We start from the raw sequence: 18,348 nt of genomic DNA on the forward strand, positions 1-18,348 counted from the left end.
TGTTTCGTTACGATTATATTACCTGGTTATGTTGAGTGATTATCGTCTTAGTTTCGCTTTGTGTTATGTTTCGCTGTATGTTTATTGTTACGTTAACTGGTCGTGGTTATGCATACACTTTTACATGTTTTTCCGCAAACCTTGCGTTCCGCCTTTTCTCTCTCTCTCTCTCTCTCTCGTTCTGTCCTTCACTCCCCTAATGTTCTATTTGTCTATTTACTAAAACTACTAACGCTAGATCAGGATTGGGTAGAAACTAACAAGACTAATCATGTGTTCATGTTACCTTATGTTTCTCGTGCATGTCATTTACTAATTTACTAATGCTAGGGCAGGATAGGTTTATTACTAACGATTACTAATCTCCTTGTTAAACTTGTCATCCATCGCACCTGTTTTCCATTTCCTTGCTACGCTCTTACTAATTGTCTACACCTGTCTACACCTGCATTTATAGCCCAGTCGCGCAACTGTTCACTGCGAAATTGTCTGCCTCTGTTTTTTCACGCAACTCTTGAGCATTACTTACTGTTTGATTACACGTTACGATCCACGCCTGTTTACTGACCATCGACTATTGATTTCTGTTTTGTGACCTTCGTTTTGTTCTTGACTACGTCCCCGCCTACCGTTTTTGTACTTTTGCCCCGCTGATTGTTTCATGGTTTCGACTCCCGCTTCGTCCACGACTACGCCTCTGCCTGCCGTCCGTCTGTTCATCTGCCCCGCTGACAGCTCTCCTGCTACCGGACCTCCCTGCACGCCTACCGACTACGAGATTGCCTCTTCCCTCGGCACCGTGCTTTTTGTTTGTTTTGTATTTGTTTGGCTGGATCTACGTGTATGGACTTTGCTTGTGTTGACTACTCTCCTGGGATTCGTCCCGAATAAAGCCCTGAGGGGTCTTTATATTACTATTGTTTCTGAGTCGTGCATTTTGGGTCCAACCCCCACGCACCCGTCTCATTCAGATTGAGCAAAGCACGTTACTTTGCTTACTTATGGTCAGATCTGAATTCCACCTGCATGCCTCGGTCCTCATATTTCTCCAACTTAATTGAAGAAAATACCATGGGGGTTAAAATTGTGTTGAGGAGAATAAAAATAAAATGGTCAATCAGACTTATTATACTGCACCTCTGCTCGACGAATCCCTCAAATATAAATGACATACATCACAGTGGGTAGAAGCTTAGCTCACCATAGACATTACTAGCCATATCTTGGAAGAATCCTTTAATAAGAGACTCTGGATATAATGTTGTTCCAGCATGATCCAAGTATGTAATTCCTATGAGAGAGACAGAAAGAGAGAGGGGAGGGGGAAGGCATAAATATAGATAACATATGTGTGCGCAGAGAACAGTGCCCCTTCAGGCAACAACCATTTGTACTTGGCTAGTATCTGTCTTGGCCCAAACAGGAACGATGTTCAGCACTAGGTTGACATATGTACAGTAGGCTGAGACTTGGATGTGCACTACAGATATATGGTAGGCTCTCAGACATGGACAGTGGGAGTACATACAGTGGCTTCAGAAACTGTTCTCCTGGGAAAACTCAAAGCTTTAGAAATGGTTTTATACCCTTGCCTGATCTATGCCTCACCACACTTTTATTGCGGAGGTCTACAGAGTTCCTTGGCCTTCATGGCTTGGTTTTTATCGTGACATGCAGTGTGGTATGGTGGCACCTTATATACACAGGTGTGTGCCTTTCTAAACTACGTCCAACAATTAAATTTGCCACAAATTTAGATTAGCAAAAATGTCTGAAAACATGTTTTCACTTTCACTATTATTACAGGTTATTGAGTGTAAATTCATGGGCAGAAAGGGTTAGGCTAAGGTTAGGGTCCTGCTGCTCCAGTGAGACCCAGCTTGCTGGAGAACAGCTTGTCTAGCACACCAGTGAAGGGCTCAGTCTGGGAGAGTGCAGTCAGCTACATGCTCTCCTGGCTGAGTACCAATACCTGTTTGCAGCTAAACAAATACTGCATCCAGACCATTGTAAGAGAGCACAAAGTTGACACAGGGACAGTAGCCCCCAACAAACAGACAGGCAGCTTTCACTGTTGCAGCAGGAGGAGGCATAGATTAGCGAGAAGGCAGTAAGCATGGCAGGGAGGCAAGGGCACACATCTGTGTGCCACGTCTGAAGGGTATAATGTGGAAATGCTTCCCTGGGAAGCACCCCAATGCCTTTGATGTTGGATGACTGCTTGTCTGCTCCAGCACCAAGCATCAAGTGGAATATATGAAATAGGGCCCAGGTCTTTATCTCTTGTCTGTTGCTTCAAAGTATTATTTTGTGCTGCAATGTTATACAAATTGGGGGGCCCTTATGGTCATGAGGTCTGGGCCAGGCAAGGGCCTCCAATATCCACTAAGAATATACACCCACGCCTCGGCAGTGACACAAACTCCCCCGGGTTGCCACTACAGTTTTTTTGGGGAAAATATTTACTTTGTATTCTGTCTGTATTGGTAGCATTGACTTACAGTACATATAGTACATTGCAATGGGTGGCTGAGAGATCTATACTGGATCCAACTGCATTGGCGCTAGTGAGCATCTCTCAGCAAGACTAGGCAGTGAGATTAAAAAATGAAGGAATTCACCAGCTTGCCATGTCCGAATTGGCAAAATGTTCTTGTAAATACATTTAATTCAACCTTTTCATTATGGTATTTGTACAACCCTGTTCCTGGATATCTTCCGCCCTGTAGATTTGAATTTCTTATTTGGGAGACCTGACTCTACTAGCAGGTCAATGAGATCTCTAGATGCTGGAGTGATAGGGTGCTAGATCTCCATGAGCAGGGTTGGACAGCCCTGTTGTAGGCTATCAATCAACTAGTCATCACTTGTTCAATATGACCAACTAGAGTCTAGTATTGACTCGTTGTGTGAACTATAACTTTGTTATCAAACAAAATTTAAATGGAAAACAGCTTTATTTAAAAAAACAACAACAATATACTGTAACAGTGTGTGTGCAGGTGTGTGAGTGAATATGTCAGCTGACAAACCATGCAGGCTACTGCTTTAGTGGGTCTATGCGAACACTGTCTCTTTTAGTTTCAAGAATGAATTTCATCCCAGGCAGTCATTACATAGCCAGCTATTTTGGCATGTGGTTTTGAAGCTAGCATGAATTTGAATCTGCTTATTACCAGCACGGAAGTTTATCTACAATATTGTGAACAAAAAATTCCTCAATTCGTACCTGTGTACCTTAACAATAGTTTTTTTGGCTGAAAACTCACAATATTTAATAGAGGCATCAAAGCTCAGAGGGGTATATGGGTCTGGACAAAAGCGATCGCATTACCAGAACTCATCGCTTGTTGGCCAAATTGATGGTGTTACAACTAACCTATTGTTTAAACCCCTCCCCTACGTCCGTTCCTTATCATTCATTTCAGTGGGCTGAGGGTGTGCTCTCCTGTGTTGTTTAATAGTCAACACGTCTTTGCCTGTCACGCGCGCCCATCTTCCTTCACCTTTCGGGTCAGTCGCCGCCACTGATATAATGTAAAGTTAATGGATAATCGGAGCGAATCTTAAACGTGTCAGACGGGAAAGGCACAGATAGAAGACCCATTGTCGTAACTTAACTACTTTATCAGGCTGTTCATTTATCTTTGCATTCCATCGTTTTCCTGTTAATGTTGGAAAATCTGGACACACACACACACACACACACACACACACACAAACTTACAGCCTATATTATAGCCTATCATTCTCAAAAACAGATGTGTTAAAAACAACACATAACTTGGAATTTTTAACATGTTGAGTTCCAGTTTTGTTCTCCATGTCCAGTTCAGGACAACAGATTTTGCAATACTTTCAACATAGTCTGTGTTAAAAGCACGTTCACGCCTGTTTTCCGTTCTGGTTCCTCAGTGGTGGAATGACTTGCCTAACACTGTCAGGACAGCAGAATCCCTCCCCCTATTTCGACTCAGACTAAAAACACACCTTTTCAAACTCTACCTTAGTCCTCCCTCCTGATTTCCCCTGCCCCCCTTTCTGATATCCCTATCCCTCTTGTCTAACCCCCAAAAAAAAAGAAAAAAAAGAAAAGAAATTGCACTTATGATGACTATATGTTTAGAACAGCACTTCATGTGTATTTTCCTAGTTATGGATGTGATGCTTTGACTTGTGGAAGAACCTATGCACTTGTAAATCGCTTTGGATTAAAAACGTCTGCCAAATGACTAAAATGTAAATGTAAAATGTATCCCTTAAGTAACACAAATTTTTCACAAAAAGTGTGTTGGATATCAGCACATCCTTTTTGCGAAAAATATCGTGCAATGATTCATATTTGTGTCCATTTTCATGCAGTTCGGCGGATTCCCTTGATTAGCCTACCTTTAATCCTAGTGAACTCTTCCTCTATGACGTCCTTTTGAGTATTATCGTAACCATAATGTTCCCATACTCTCTTGAAACTATCAAAAGTGCAAAACTGGTTAAAATCCATTGCGAAGTTATCCATTATTTTAATATGGAGAGATTAGCTAAGCTGCACTACAACGCAACACTGAAACAAAACCAATGTAAACTCGGATTTTAGAATATCAGGATATGTCGACACAAGGGCAGAGTCCTACAAACTGGATCAAATGCTATGGGCGTGCCAGTTTCCAGTCAGTAGAGAACAGAGAACAGACGATTGTTTTCGGTAAGGGAATTTCGTTTACGTGTAATTGAGAGACCCTATAATTGTATGCATCGGATTAGGATTTATGCATTATAAAGCGATCGTGTGTTGAAAGTCGTTGAGAAAGCCATACATCCAACCGACAGTGAAAAGTTAGGCAAGTTGCTAAAACAAAATGTCGACTTTTATGAGAGACATACTCAAGGAAGAATTTAAAAAGTAACCGACCCTAGTGTGTGATGAATGATTTCACAGACAGCGTAGACTACAAGTAAACCCAGGCTGACGTGCTCTTTGTGGGATCGTAATGACTTTAGGCTAGCTATATAGTTAGTGCTTTTCAGATTTAAAGAAAAATACGGATAAGAACATAAACTGAAACAAAAAAGGCTAACGGATAAAGGTGATCATTTCGAACATAATTTGATTTTGTTTTCAAATGATGTTATAAATATGCCATTGTATATTTCAGGTTTAAGAATAAAAGTCTTTTCATTTGTTTTATTGAGAATAATTTACTTATAGCCTAAGCACAAGTTCTTGCGTATGTGTAATAGTATGGGTCTGATTTAAGCAAATGTTCTGTTCCTGTTACATTCATCCCCATACAACTCACCGCAGGTTGGGTTAGGCTAGGTTGTAACAGTGGCACTCATTGTATTTGACATTAACGCATTCTGTGATATTGTAGATGATGTCTAAATGACTAGTATTTGTAACAGATACATGTGGGTAGCTTATGTCAAGGTTTGAGCTTAAACACTCATTGAGTTATACGTGTTGGAGCAAAACATGTCACAATTGTCCCAGGTCTCCACTACATTAGTTTAACAACTGCGGACCAATACGCATCCAGGAAGAGCCTCTGCCGGACTGTCCGGTTCAATTACCGGTTCAACCTACTTCGGATGTGCTATGGTATTGGCTAATTTGTTGTCACTCAGTCTTGTTCGTGGCTTTTTTCGACATCGTGGCGGCACCAGGGACCGGCACGTAAGTGGTCAGAAGCCCACAGAGCTAGTGTAGATGAGCGTTAGATTCTAGTGAATTTATTGTTTCAATTTACAAAAGCGAAGACTGAAGAGGACTCGTCGTAATTATTCCCCACGGTGAGCCTGCTTGACTCATTAAGATATTTGTAAATATTATTGGGTGTAATCTCCAGGCAGTGTTAACAGCATCGAATGATTGTCGCTTAAGAATCGTTTTGAATACCGGGAATAAAAAAGTTGTAGATGTGTGGACCGATAGCTTCCATGCTTTTATGTAGCCTATTCCGCAAAATAGCTACCTGAGTGAGAGGGCGAAAATGAACCTACAATGCCTAGTTACAGTAACCGAGAAACGTTCTTTTAATGTTAATTGGCTATAGTGTATTGTAAGTTACAGTAGAGCAGCCTACTGTTGAGAAATTTTGAATTTCAGGCTATACTGTGTCATGGGACTTATGGGAACCTTTAAGCATATACAACGTTTTCGACATACAAAAATCGTAGCTAGTCATAAATTGTTACTAAGTTGTGTGGTAATGAATTAATAGCTACTGAGAATGTATGCCTATTGCCAAGGTAATAGGCTACCAGGAAATTCTGAACTCTCAACCCCAAATGTATTGCTGTTCCAATCCTTTTGGAGGGGACTGTACATACATGCTCAACCACACAACATCTGCATTTAGATGAGGGCTCCACTTTGCTTAGCGTGATCTTAAATCTTTGTGTTCTACTTTATAATGTGGTCTAGAACCAAAGTACTGCTAAATCAGACATGTTGCATTTTTTTCTTGAAACCAAATCTTGGTCATCCATCTTGTCTCTTTATTCCTGGTAGTTTGATCCCATACAATTGCTTGCTCTGTGTATCATAATGTCATGTTTCTGAAGCTTTTGTAAGCAGAGGCAGTGCTGTATAGTGATAAGGTTCAAATGTCTGAATATTAATGTATCTACACAGACTTTGAATGGTATTAAAATAACATAATTGTTATTTGTAATTTATAATTTTATATCTTAAATATTACTGGATATTGTCTCAGGCCTACTGTCTGGCAGTCTCTGACTGATGTGCCTAAACTTCCACAGCATGACACAACAATGTAAAAGGATTCTGGTTTTATAAAGTTCTGTAGGTCTTAGCATTACCAATAAAATACATATTTGTGTATTGAAGTTTTACTTCCTGGAATATGATCCCTGTTTCTTTTTCCACCAAACTTCGAGAACAGTAATGAGAATTTGTCAGGAAGGGACAAAAAAAAGAAGAAAATACTTGTATTACATAGCCCTTAATTGGCATTTTGAGTTTTCTCTCTATTGTGATTTTTTTCAGCTTCCTAAATTTAAAGGAGATTGGCTTTTGTTAATGGACTTATGAGAACAAGTTGTCTATAATAGGCTCAGGAGAACAACATGTTGCATAATTAAGGACATAATAATAATGAAAGATTCTACATAGATTCTTGATACATGTGAAACCTATGATGGACATTGAACTGTGAAGACGTTACAAATTCAGTTGAATGCACTATGCTATTTGTGACCCACAGGGAAAATGACACCATATGTCACCCTTGCCTTTCTGGTGACATCTGTCTTTTTCAAGACAATAGACGGGAAAAAAGATGACATGCTTTACTGTTCAGGTAAGTCGAATTCTTTCATGTAAACAGGCCAGAGTTTTCATTGTTTGTTGGGTTTGATTTACCATTAAGTTGGCTGAGAGCTCATTTCACTCTCGATTGTTCTTTTATCTGTAGAAGAGTAGCTGTCATGTCAAATGAGCTTTCATCCAACTTTCTGCAGTGAGTGCAGAGACATTGCTCCAAACTACTGTGCATACTCCAGGTACCTACTTTACTAAGGATTACAGCAGGCGGACAGTTGGTCTATGGGCGGGCAACACCAGTCAAAGGTTGCAACTCTGTACCACAAAACATATTAAAAAGTATTCACCCCCTTACATTTTTAATAGACCACCCAGGATTAAGTTTAATTTTACAACTCTAAAATGTGAAAATAAATTCATTTGGAAATGATCTTCTTGTTCCATCTCAAAATGTCTATGGTGCTTTGTAAAGACTCTAAACAACAAACATACCACAAGTGTAATGCAGAGTGCCACAAAGTATCATAATAAAAAGTATCCAAAAACACAAAAAATGTAGCAAAAAATGCTTAGGTGAATTATGACTAAAAGGTCATAACTCACTGAAAAGGTCAAGGCACAATTTCATTTGATTGTAGTAAACTGCTTTAATTGTTAATTATATTTGCAGTTAATGTTTTGCATTTTATCCCTGAAAACACTTCAACATTGGAATTGGAAACCATGACTGGGTTTGGTGTTGGGATCCAGAATTTCTGCTTTGCTGTTATAATTTTGATGAGTTTCTGTTTGCTTTAAAATTGAAGTTAAAATACTTATAATGCTTTCTATATGTTTCATTTAGCTTGCAGGGCAATTGTAGATGAACTGAATTTCTCAATCAGTGAAGTGGACCCAAAGAAGACCATTAATGTGGGGAGCTTTAGACTTAATCCTGATGGGACCCTAACTGACCGAAAGGTATTTCTGTCTGTGCCAATACTGTCACAATTGCCTGATTGCTCAGAATACCCAATGATCAACACTTATGTATGTAGCTCTGGTTTTGTTAGTAGGTGAACTGTACTGGTTAAGTTGGTAGTTCTACAGGATGAGTAGGCAAAGTGAGAACAATGCATCTGCTGATGTGTAGTATTCAATATCATACTGATAGGCAGCTAAAATGAGTTAGTGCCCATTGAGCAGTGGCTAAAGAGGGAAATAGAATTTTGACCTCGAATTTTGGTTTGATTGGTACTGTTAGGGAAAAACACCCTTTTTAACATTTCACAGGTGAGCATCGTCTGATGAAACAGATCCCAGTAAAAACAACGATAGCTATACTTGAATTAACTTTTGTATTTATTTGCAAAGAAATGACAGAACATGAGAAAGCTTACCGGTTTTCAGACATAGTAAGACTCTTACACACTTTTCCAGAAGGGGGGGGCTTTACCAAAACAAAAAGACCTGAAGCTGGCCACTAACATTTATCAGTATTTTGTCTTCTGAATACCCCTTGCTGACCTTGCTGTAATGTGCTTGCTACCCCCTTCCAGAAGAAGCAGAGACATTAAGGTCAAAGGCTGTCTGTCTGCTGGGAGAGAGACAGAGAAAGACTCTTAGTAAGCACTTAATTCAGAAAGGGCTCCAATAGTAAAAGGGATTCAAAATAAAAGGTTATTTTTAACCACGTGATTGTCTTCATGTTAACACACATCAATTAAGAATCAATTAAGAAAATTACCCTTACAGTACGCAGGGGAAAAAAATCATTCATTATCAGTAGTAATTACATTTGTGTACCACAAATATGATACTCAGTGCATCCTTTTCTATGTGGGAACTTGTGGGATCAGGGATTTAATTCTGCCTTAAGACTGTATGCGTGAGGCCTATGCTATGGGCTTTTCACTAATTCAAGTGACTGAATTCCCAGAGAGGAAAGTACAGTTTCAAGTGCGAAGAATACAAAAAAGATAGGAACTTAGGCCTTGTAGATTAATCTGACAATTCATTATATCTATAAAACAGCAGCGCAAAATAATGATATACACTTATGTCGGATTCTACGAATACATATAGAAGCTAATAGAAGCTGAAGGAAGCGAAGCTTTGTTTGGAGATTATTTGGAGATATGTCACTACAAACCTGGTGTAGGAACGAAGTGTACGGGTTTATAGGGCACTGGGAGTCTTTTTGGGACAGGGCTGACCTGCACAAGCCTGATGGGCTGTACCTGAACCAAAGGGAACTGCTGCATTGGGCCAGCGGACCTGGGGGCCAGGGAGGTTAGAGAACTAAAAGGGTCGGGAGATGCTGACCGCCCAAGCTGTCAAGGCTATCTACAATAATACTGAGAACAGTAATAAAATCTTTTCACCATTGACATATGCTTCATATTTAATCTTCAAAGTAGGCATGAAACATTTGGTATTCAAGATGAAGTATAAGTATATCATATAGGAATTTGACTTCAATTTGAACACAGAAGGTGAATTAAAATCACTTGCTTGCCAATGCCCAAACATTGTACTTCTACGCTGTGGCTATTTAGTATAGATTCACTTGACCTGAGCATGTGGTTACAAACAAAAATACTTAATATTACTGGTTCACAAGAAGTATTTCCTTCAATAAAAGGGGAAATGTTGTGTTGTTGTTGTGAGAGACACAGTAGTGTTATGTACAAGTATGTTGGGAAAAGAAGAAAAATGAAACATAGTACACATCTCTCGGGCTAGTAACTCTTTATTGTTACAAGTTATACAAGTGTTATAAACGTAGGATACCAAGTGTCCTAGGATTGTCTTGTCTTTTTATCTGAACCCCAAATGTCTTCAGTATATTGCAAAAACAAAGGAATTGGCCTTGCTGTTCCAATAGGAGGGGACTGTACATGAGGCTGGGAGACAACCGACTAAACATTGGGGCTATAACTTTTCATCTTATGTATAAATCCTTTAAAACTATATTTTTACTCTGAACATTTAGCCTACTCTTGACATTAAGACATACAGACCATGAAACCAAATACATTAACATGTAGCCACAAACACAGCTGATGTGGTTGTTTGTGACTGGTGAACGGTGACAAGCTTACCAATTGTAAATGGTCTGCATTTATATAGTGCCTTTATCAAAAGTGCTGTATAATACAGATGCTTCTCATTCACACACCTGTCTGAAGAAAGTTGGGGTGAGGTGTCTTGCTCAGGGACACTTTGACAGACACAGGGCAGGATTGAACCAGTAACCTTCCAACTGCCAAATGACTGCTCTTACCAATGAGGCTAATTGGGATAGGTGGATTGATACTTAAATATTGATACTTCCAATATTGATAATCCACTTAACCCTTTTGCACCTTGATATTAAGTGCTGATAATTAACCTTATTGCAAGTATCCTATAATACTACTATAGGCCTACAATAAAAATAATAATAGTTCTAACTTTACAAATTGATTCCACATCAGTGGATAACTAAGACACGAATGCAGCGATTATACATCATTTGGTCCAACCAAAGATAAGAAAGTGAAAAAGATTTCTCACTTGTTTCAGGCTGTCTTCCCAGAATATTTGATGGGTTAATTGATAGGGGCTATTTTGGGAGCAAGTGGAGCATTTCTATTTTCATCTTTAGTTGTATGCATGAGAAGATGGCAGCATCGCAAAGCAGTATTATTGTTGGATTAGTTTCAAACGTTTGCAGTGTTTATTTGGTTATTTTGACCTCTGGTGAGTTTACCTGTCATGTGATGCATTGTTAATTGTAACTGCCTCTAGAGCTTTTATATTCTGCTTTCTGTCAGTCTGTTGTTTGATCATTGTCTCATGGGCCTAACACTAGCTAACTGGACAGCTTAGTACATTTATTCCAACTCTCGTCTGCATGAACAAATAAATGCTCACATTAAGGACATAAAGACCGGCATTGTAACAGAATTAGTTGAAAAGTTAATGAGGGTGCAGGTAGTTTGTGGGAGATGGTTGGGGATGATTTGTAGGATAGTTCAGGAGAGTACAGGCAGTTGGTGGGAGATGGTTGGGGATGATTTGTAGGATAGTTCAGGAGAGTGCAGGCAGTTGGTGGGAGATGGTTGGGGATGATTTGTAGGATAGTTCAGGAGAGTGCAGGCAGTTGGTGGGAGATGGTTGGGGATGATTTGTAGGATAGTTCAGGAGAGTGCAGGCAGTTGGTGGGAGATGGTTGGGGATGATTTGTAGGATAGTTCAGGAGTGCAGGCAGTTGGTGGGAGATGGTTGGGGATGATTTGTAGGATAGTTCAGGAGAGTGCAGGCAGTTGGTGGGAGATGGTTGGGGATGATTTGTAGGACAGTTCAGGAGAGTGCAGGCAGTTGGTGGGAGATGGTTGGGGATGATTTGTAGGATAGTTCAGGAGAGTGCAGGCAGTTGGTGGGAGATGTTCAGGGGTGCTAGATGCAGGTGTCTTACAAATTCTAGACAGACTGCCTATAGGGAAAGTGGGTATATTGTTTAAAAATCGCAATGGCAGAAGGGAGGTTTTGGGTGAAAAGATGAGGGTAGATGAGAAGTTATTAATCTGATATTGAACAGTTAACCCAAATTTTGTTTTCTTTTTCTTCTTTGATAGGTTCCCCTTGCAAGATCTGAAACTCATATAACGGAGTTGCTGGAAGAGGTTTGCAATAAGATGAGCGATTATGCCCTTCACGTGGACCCAGATACAGAAGAAAAGAGTTACAAAAGATTTGCTCCAAGAAATGACAAAAGTGGTTTTCCAGATTTCAAAAATTTTCAGTTTAATGGTCCAGAGGGTTCAAATTCTTTGAAATTTGCTGTAAGTATACATTTAATTTTGTAAAAATAATTAATGTACTCTGTCCTTGCTTCTCTGCATGATTTTTTTAAACAAAAATACAGAATGGATGTAAAAAGAAAAGTTTTACTTTTATATATTATTCCTACAATATAGTACAGTATTAGTTGAAAATTTACTTCCATAACATTTAAACATGAATGTATTTGATGCATTTCTTGCATGCATTTGCGCAGCTGTATAATATAGCATTGATAATGGCGTACAGTAGTGTGCCTGAACAAGGGTGTGAAATTCATTTTTGCATACTTAAGGCATTTGGATTTCAGATCAAAAGCACTTATTTCATTTTACAGAAAGTGCTGTTTTTGTGTTGAGTCCTCTCATTTTCTGCTGTGCAAAAGTAAACAGGTGATAGACAGGGGTTAATGTTTATCAGGTGTTTCCTGAGCAATGTGACCTTTCCTGAGCATGTTTCCTTTGAATGAATTGTTAACACAAAAGAGCAGCAGGTGTCTAGTTTTGTTTTAGACTTTGCTTTCAACTGTGGAGATTGCATTTGGAGTTAGCAGGCGTACACCAATATGAAGACCAGAAACTAATCTGTAAGCTGAGAGGACAGAAGAATTCATTAAGGATAGCACAGAAGGTCTTGAAAAAGAAAACCTACTGGTGTTGAACTCAGAAATAAACACCTCACATGTCGGCCAAGGAAGACAACTGTGGTTGGTGACCAATGAAACCTGAGAGCTGAGAACAGCCGAGATGAAAAACCCTAAAACAATGGTCAGTGACATCACCAGCAGTCTCTGGAGGGTAGCTGTGAAAATATCTGTATCTCAAGCCTATCTATGTCAAATATCTCTAGCTACTGGATGCCAAACAAAGCCAGAAGGAACAAAATTTTATGGACAGATCGGACTGAATTTACTGAAATGACAGAAAGACAAAAGTGTGGAAAAAACATAGATCCAAACCCCTCCTCATCTGTGAAATATGGAGGAGGTAGTGTCATGGCTGGGGTATGTACAGTGGGCTCCATAATTATTAGCACCGCTGACTGGAAATGCACAAAAAATAGTACCACAAGGCTGTGATTTTGTTATGCCGGGGGGAACAGAGGAACCAGAGGCAGACAGTGGTGCAGAAAAATGGCAGGTTTAATTTCAAAAGTGGCAGACAGAGCGGAGTCAAAAAACAAGCCAAGGTCAAAATCCAGGGGGTCAGTCCAAAAAGGCAGAGGTACAAATTTCCAAAAAGCAAAGAAGAGTCCAGGGAAGCAGGCAGGGGTCAAAACCAGAAAACCAGATAAACAAGGGCAAGGACTCAGGAACAAGGGCAAGGGCAAGGGCAAGGAAACAAGGAGGCTAGAACTGGGGAAAGGAATAAAGGGCTCAGGACAAGAAAACAGGACAAGACGAACTAGCAGCGTGCAACTGAAAAAGACAGGTATAAATACACAGGGGAATGAGACAAACTAGGCGGGGCATGGGAGTGAGGGCGGTCTAACAAATAAACATCAGGTGAGACACATGAAAGGGTAATAGGACAATAACGCGGACTGGATTCACAAATAAACACATAATACAAACGCCTCCGGACTAGAGAGTAGACAATTGCAGAGAATCAGGAGATGCAGAGATAAGGAGAGACAGGTGCAAATACTTCGCTGAAACTAAGCAAGTAGTCAGTGATAGAATAGGGAGGCGGAGTTACAGAATTGAAACTGGAGATGCGTTAGTAAGTTAGTTAAGTGATTTAAATACCCAAAACTAGTGAATGTTAGTTTGTTAGTTTGGCAAACATATTAGTGTGTTAGTATAATTAGTACTGTACAAATTCTATGTTAGTTGGGATTAGTATATTAGTGCTATGTACAAACATGAAATGGAGAGAAAGCAGGAAGTAAGGAATGCAAGATTGGAAGGAAGGTTGAACCCCGGAACTACCGTAAACACCCGAATAGTGGGGCGTGCAGACAAGGGAGTGACTGGGCTAGTAAACATTCAGACTCAGACATCACAGGGGAAGACGAGTACAAAGACTAATGACTATAAACAGAACACCAGACATGAATATGAAAAATAATAAATAACAAGAATAACAATAATAAACAATGATAAGCTAACAGAGGACAGAACACAGGAACATAACAGATTTGGCTGTAGGTGGACATTCCAGCAAGACAGTGACCCAAAGCATACCTCAAAATCCACACAGAAATGGCGCAATGTAGCGTAAACCCAGAATGTGCATAGAGGAATGGTACAAAATCCGTCCAAATGTGTTCCTTAACCTTCAAACCACAGGAAAAGACTCCATGCTGTTATCCTTGCCAGAGGTATATGCACCAAGCACTAACTAAACCAGGGGTGCCAATTATTATAATTATGGAGCCTTAATTTTGGTGAAATCTATTTTTTATTAAATTAATGTTTTCACATTTCAGCATTTTGAGTTTTTCCTTTTTATTTTTTGTGCATTGCCAGTCAATTCTGGAGCCCACAGTCTATGTTGAACATGCTCTCACATCTTAATTGATGAATGATTTATTTGCTTTTGTCTCATATTCATGCTTTTAATCTGAAATCTAAATGCCTCAAACTTGTAGCATTTGTAGCAAATTTCACTCTACTGTTCCCATACTTTTGGAAGGCACTGTTTATTGTATGCTCAAAATATATGAGAAAAATATACTGAATATATGATATATTCTATGCTGTCACAATAGCTCCAAGAATGTTTTTTTTTTTTTTTTTTACAATACATTTTTAATGATCTTTTTTGTCCATCTTTATCAAGATTGCTGATAATTTGAGCACTGTGTATATTTTTGTTTTTTTGTTCATGTAATTACATGGATTTGTTTTAATATTTTTAAGTAACAACAATTAGATTGACTGCAATTTATGTCCAAAGTAAAACATAGTAACATTAAAAACATTTATCAAGTATTCTGATAAATCAGGTCCAAATTTTGAATAAAAAAGGTTTTTGGTGTCAATTTTCACAGTAGTACTAATTGCATATTGCTAATAATTTTACAAGAAATAATGTTAAAGTGTAAAACAAGTTAGGAAGATACATATTTTGACATTTAGAAAATGATATATATTATATACCTGAAAATCTCTTTGAAACAATGATTGGCATGTATTGTATATTAGGATTTAATGTGCCATTATGTTCTTGTATCTGTGAAGATACTTGTACTTGTGTTTGATCTGCACTTTGTTGTACGTCGCTCTGGATAAGAGCGTCTGCTAAATGCCATGTAATGTAATGTAATGTAATGAAGAATAATTGATGGCATGTGCAATCTGAAAATGTTTGTACATTTCCAACTAATCATTCAGTGTTGAAACTGTTTTTGTTTTCCTCGTAGTGTGAAAGCATGGTTGAAGAGTATGAAGATAATATTATTTCACTATTTACCCAAGAGACAGATGGTGTGGCTGACAAATTGTGCAATGTAATATCAGGTAAGCTTGTGCTTCATTAACGTCAATCAAAATCCATAGCTGACAGCACTCACTAAAATTTTGAGGGACCAAAAATAAACAAAATTTGCAGCTGAGCAGCCAATTGTCCAGTAATATTTGGTCCCTCAAAATGAGGACTATGTATATAAGGGCTGCAGTTCCTGCATGGCTTCATTCCTAGGAATTATTCGGACAAATTCCTGCAGTTCCTACATGGCTAGAATGCCTGCATGATTTAAATACCTGAATTTATCTTCTGGCTAATGGAAACCATAAAGTTGTGAGAATTATTTTGTCCCAAATGCCATTAGGTTCCAAAATGAGAACTAGAGAACAGTAATGGTAGCTGTGTTTTTGCTGCAGCACTGGTAAGTTTTAGGTCAGTATCCCAAGTAACTATCCATGGATTGTCTTTTAACATGCTTACTGTATTTACATTACGTTTACATTTGGCAGACTTACAGTTGATTAGACTAAGCAGGAGACAATCCTCCCCTGGAGCAATGCAGGGCCACTACGCTACAGGCTGCCCCCATTTCAGACTGTTGTACTGTCTTTTATGGTGGAGCCAAAGGCAAATTTATATGGTGTGAACAAGTTTCATATTTTTGAATGCTCCATGAAATGGCATCAAGTGTGCATGTCCTTAAAATATAGATGGGTGCACATAGCATCCATTCATGATCAATTGTAGAGCACATTTGACATATTCACATATATACTTCACATGAAGTACTATAACAGTGAATCAGTTTGAATCAAAATGTACAATTTAAAAATGTTTTTTTCTCTCAATACTCAGCTCACTGTAAGGGCAGCACATACCAACATGGAGAGCTGTAGTTTCTACTGAAAATGAAGACAAAAGTACATGCAACAATCTATTTGGACGATAAATATGGCTCATCACCTGCAAATTAAAATGCTAAATTGACTTATAATAATAAAGTCCCAGTTTTAAAGTTTTGTGTGTGTGTGTGGTGGGGGGCTAATGCAGTTTAGAAATGTAAGTAAAAGTAAATGGATTCGAGAAATGTTAGTGCAGTCTACTCAAACCAATCTGTCTGGCACTAGCAATCATTCCGGCACTAGCAATCATTCCATGGTCAAAGTCACTTCAATTAATTTCTTCCCCATTCTGAAGTTTGGCCTGAACAGCAACTGAACCTCCTGACCATGTCTGCATGCTTTTATGCGTTGAGTTGGTGCCACGATTGGCTGACGAGTTAATTTGCATTAACGAGCTGGTGTACAGATCCACCTAAAAGTGGTCACTGAGTGTAATTCAAATATTATTTTGAATAATCCACCTCCTCTACATCTGAGTCACATGGTGAGATGCAATTTCAATTTCATTATGGTATTGTCAGGTTGCAGTTCTTGACCCCAGGAAGCATCACATCATTGGCAGACACCTGGCAAATGTTTGGCCCTACATCATTGGTCGTTGCAGCTACAGTGCATCCGGAAAGTATTCACAGCGCTTCACTTTTCCAACTTTTTGTTATGTTACAGCCTTATTCCAAAATGGAATAAATTCATTTTTTTCCTCAAAATTCTACACACAACACCCCATAATGACAACATGAAAGAGTTTTTTTTTTTTGCTAATTTATTAAAAGAAATCACATGTACATAAGTATTCACAGCCTTTGCTCAATACTTTGTTGATGCACCTTTGGCAGCAATTACAGCCTCAAGTCTTTTTGAATATGATGCCACAAGCTTGGCACACCTATCTTTGGGCAGTTTCGCCCATTCCTCTTTGCAGCACCTCTCAAGCTCCATCAGGTTGGATGAGGAGCGTCGGTGCACAGCCATTTTCTCCAGAGATGTTCAATCGGATTCAAGTCTGGGCTCTGGCTGGGCCACTCAAGGACATTCAGAGTTGTCCTGAAACCACTCCTTTGATATCTTGGCTGTGTGCTTAGGGTCGTTGTCCTGCTGAAAGATGAACCGTCGCCCCAGTCTGAGGTCAAGAGTGCTCTGGAGCAGGTTTTCATCCAGGATGTCTCTGTACATTGCTGCATTCATCTTTCCCTCAATCCTGACTAGTCTCCCAGTTCCTGTTGCTGAAAAACATCCCCACAGCATGATGCTGCCACCACCATGCTTCACTGTAGGGATGGTATTAGCCAGGTGATGAGCGGTGCCTGGTTTCCTCCAAACATGACGGCTGGCATTCACGCCAAAGAGTTCAATCTTTGTCTCATCAGACCAGAGAATTTTTTTTCTCATGGTCTGAGAGTACTTCAGGTGCCTTTTGGCAAACTCCAGGCGGGCAGCCATGTGCCTTTTACTAAGGAGTGGCTTCCTTCTGGCCACTCTACCATACAGGCCTGATTGGTGGATTGCTGCAGAGATGGTTGTCCTTCTGGAAGGTTCTCCTCTCTCCACAGAGGAACGCTGGAGCGCTGACAGAGTGACCATCGGGTTCTTGGTCACCTCCCTGACTAAGGCCCTTCTCCCCCGGTAGCTCAGTTTAGACGGGCGGCCAGCTCTAGGAAGAGTCCTGGTGGTTACGAACTTTTACGGATGATGGAGGCCACTGTGCTCATCGGGACCTTCAAAGCAGCTTTTCTGTACCCTTCCCCAGATTTGTGCCTCGAGACAATTCCTTTGACCTCATGCTTGGTTTGTGCTCTGACATGCACGGTCAACTGCGGGACCTTATATAGACAGGTGTGCCTTTCCAAATCATGTCCAATCAACTGAATTTACCACAGGTGGACTCCAACTAAGCTGTAGAATCTCAAGGTTGATCAGTGGAAACAGGACGCAGCTCAATTTTGAG

At 39.6% G+C, this 18,348-nt stretch overlaps 2 protein-coding genes across 4 annotated transcripts in view; one reads left to right on the forward strand and one right to left on the reverse strand.

Annotated features, from left to right (window-relative positions):
• Positions 1-4,615, reverse strand: part of mocos (molybdenum cofactor sulfurase) — a 19,593-nt gene extending 14,978 nt beyond the window's left edge. The window contains exons 1-2 of the mRNA XM_061255706.1: positions 4,390-4,615; positions 1,202-1,291 (exon numbers count right to left, since the gene is read on the reverse strand). Of these exons, the coding sequence (XP_061111690.1) occupies positions 1,202-1,291; positions 4,390-4,516 (217 nt within the window). The 5' untranslated portion in view covers positions 4,517-4,615. The remainder of the gene's footprint in view (positions 1-1,201; positions 1,292-4,389) is intronic.
• On the forward strand, positions 4,471-16,974 carry cnpy1 (canopy FGF signaling regulator 1). Of its 3 annotated transcripts, none has more exons than XM_061255708.1 (6): positions 4,471-4,702; positions 7,227-7,322; positions 8,130-8,245; positions 11,887-12,093; positions 15,458-15,554; positions 16,925-16,974. In XM_061255708.1, exons 1-6 carry the CDS (start codon positions 4,606-4,608, stop codon positions 16,936-16,938), a joined length of 627 nt encoding a protein of 208 aa, XP_061111692.1. In that variant the 5' UTR covers positions 4,471-4,605; the 3' UTR covers positions 16,939-16,974. The 3 variants fall into 3 exon arrangements, with proteins under 3 accessions (XP_061111692.1, XP_061111691.1, XP_061111693.1); XM_061255707.1 differs by lacking the exon at positions 16,925-16,974 and adding an exon at positions 16,357-16,516 and having other exon boundaries at positions 4,474-4,702; XM_061255709.1 differs by lacking the exons at positions 4,471-4,702; positions 16,925-16,974 and adding exons at positions 4,744-5,790; positions 16,357-16,516.
• The last annotated feature ends 1,374 nt before the right edge of the window (positions 16,975-18,348 follow it).

Source organism: Conger conger, chromosome 9, assembly GCF_963514075.1.
Source record: "Conger conger chromosome 9, fConCon1.1, whole genome shotgun sequence".
In the NCBI taxonomy this organism is placed as follows: domain Eukaryota; kingdom Metazoa; phylum Chordata; class Actinopteri; order Anguilliformes; family Congridae; genus Conger; species Conger conger.

Bases quoted from the DNA above. Each gene is read 5' to 3' on its own strand.
- cnpy1 (XM_061255707.1), top strand. From the start codon at position 4,606: ATGTCGACACAAGGGCAGAGTCCTACAAACTGGATCAAATGCTATGGG. The intron at 4,703-7,226 runs GTAAGGGAATTT...TGTGACCCACAG, and splicing joins AGAACAGACGATTGTTTTCG to GGAAAATGACACCATATGTC. The intron at 15,555-16,356 runs GTAAGCTTGTGC...CTCAATACTCAG, and splicing joins ATTGTGCAATGTAATATCAG to CTCACTGTAAGGGCAGCACA.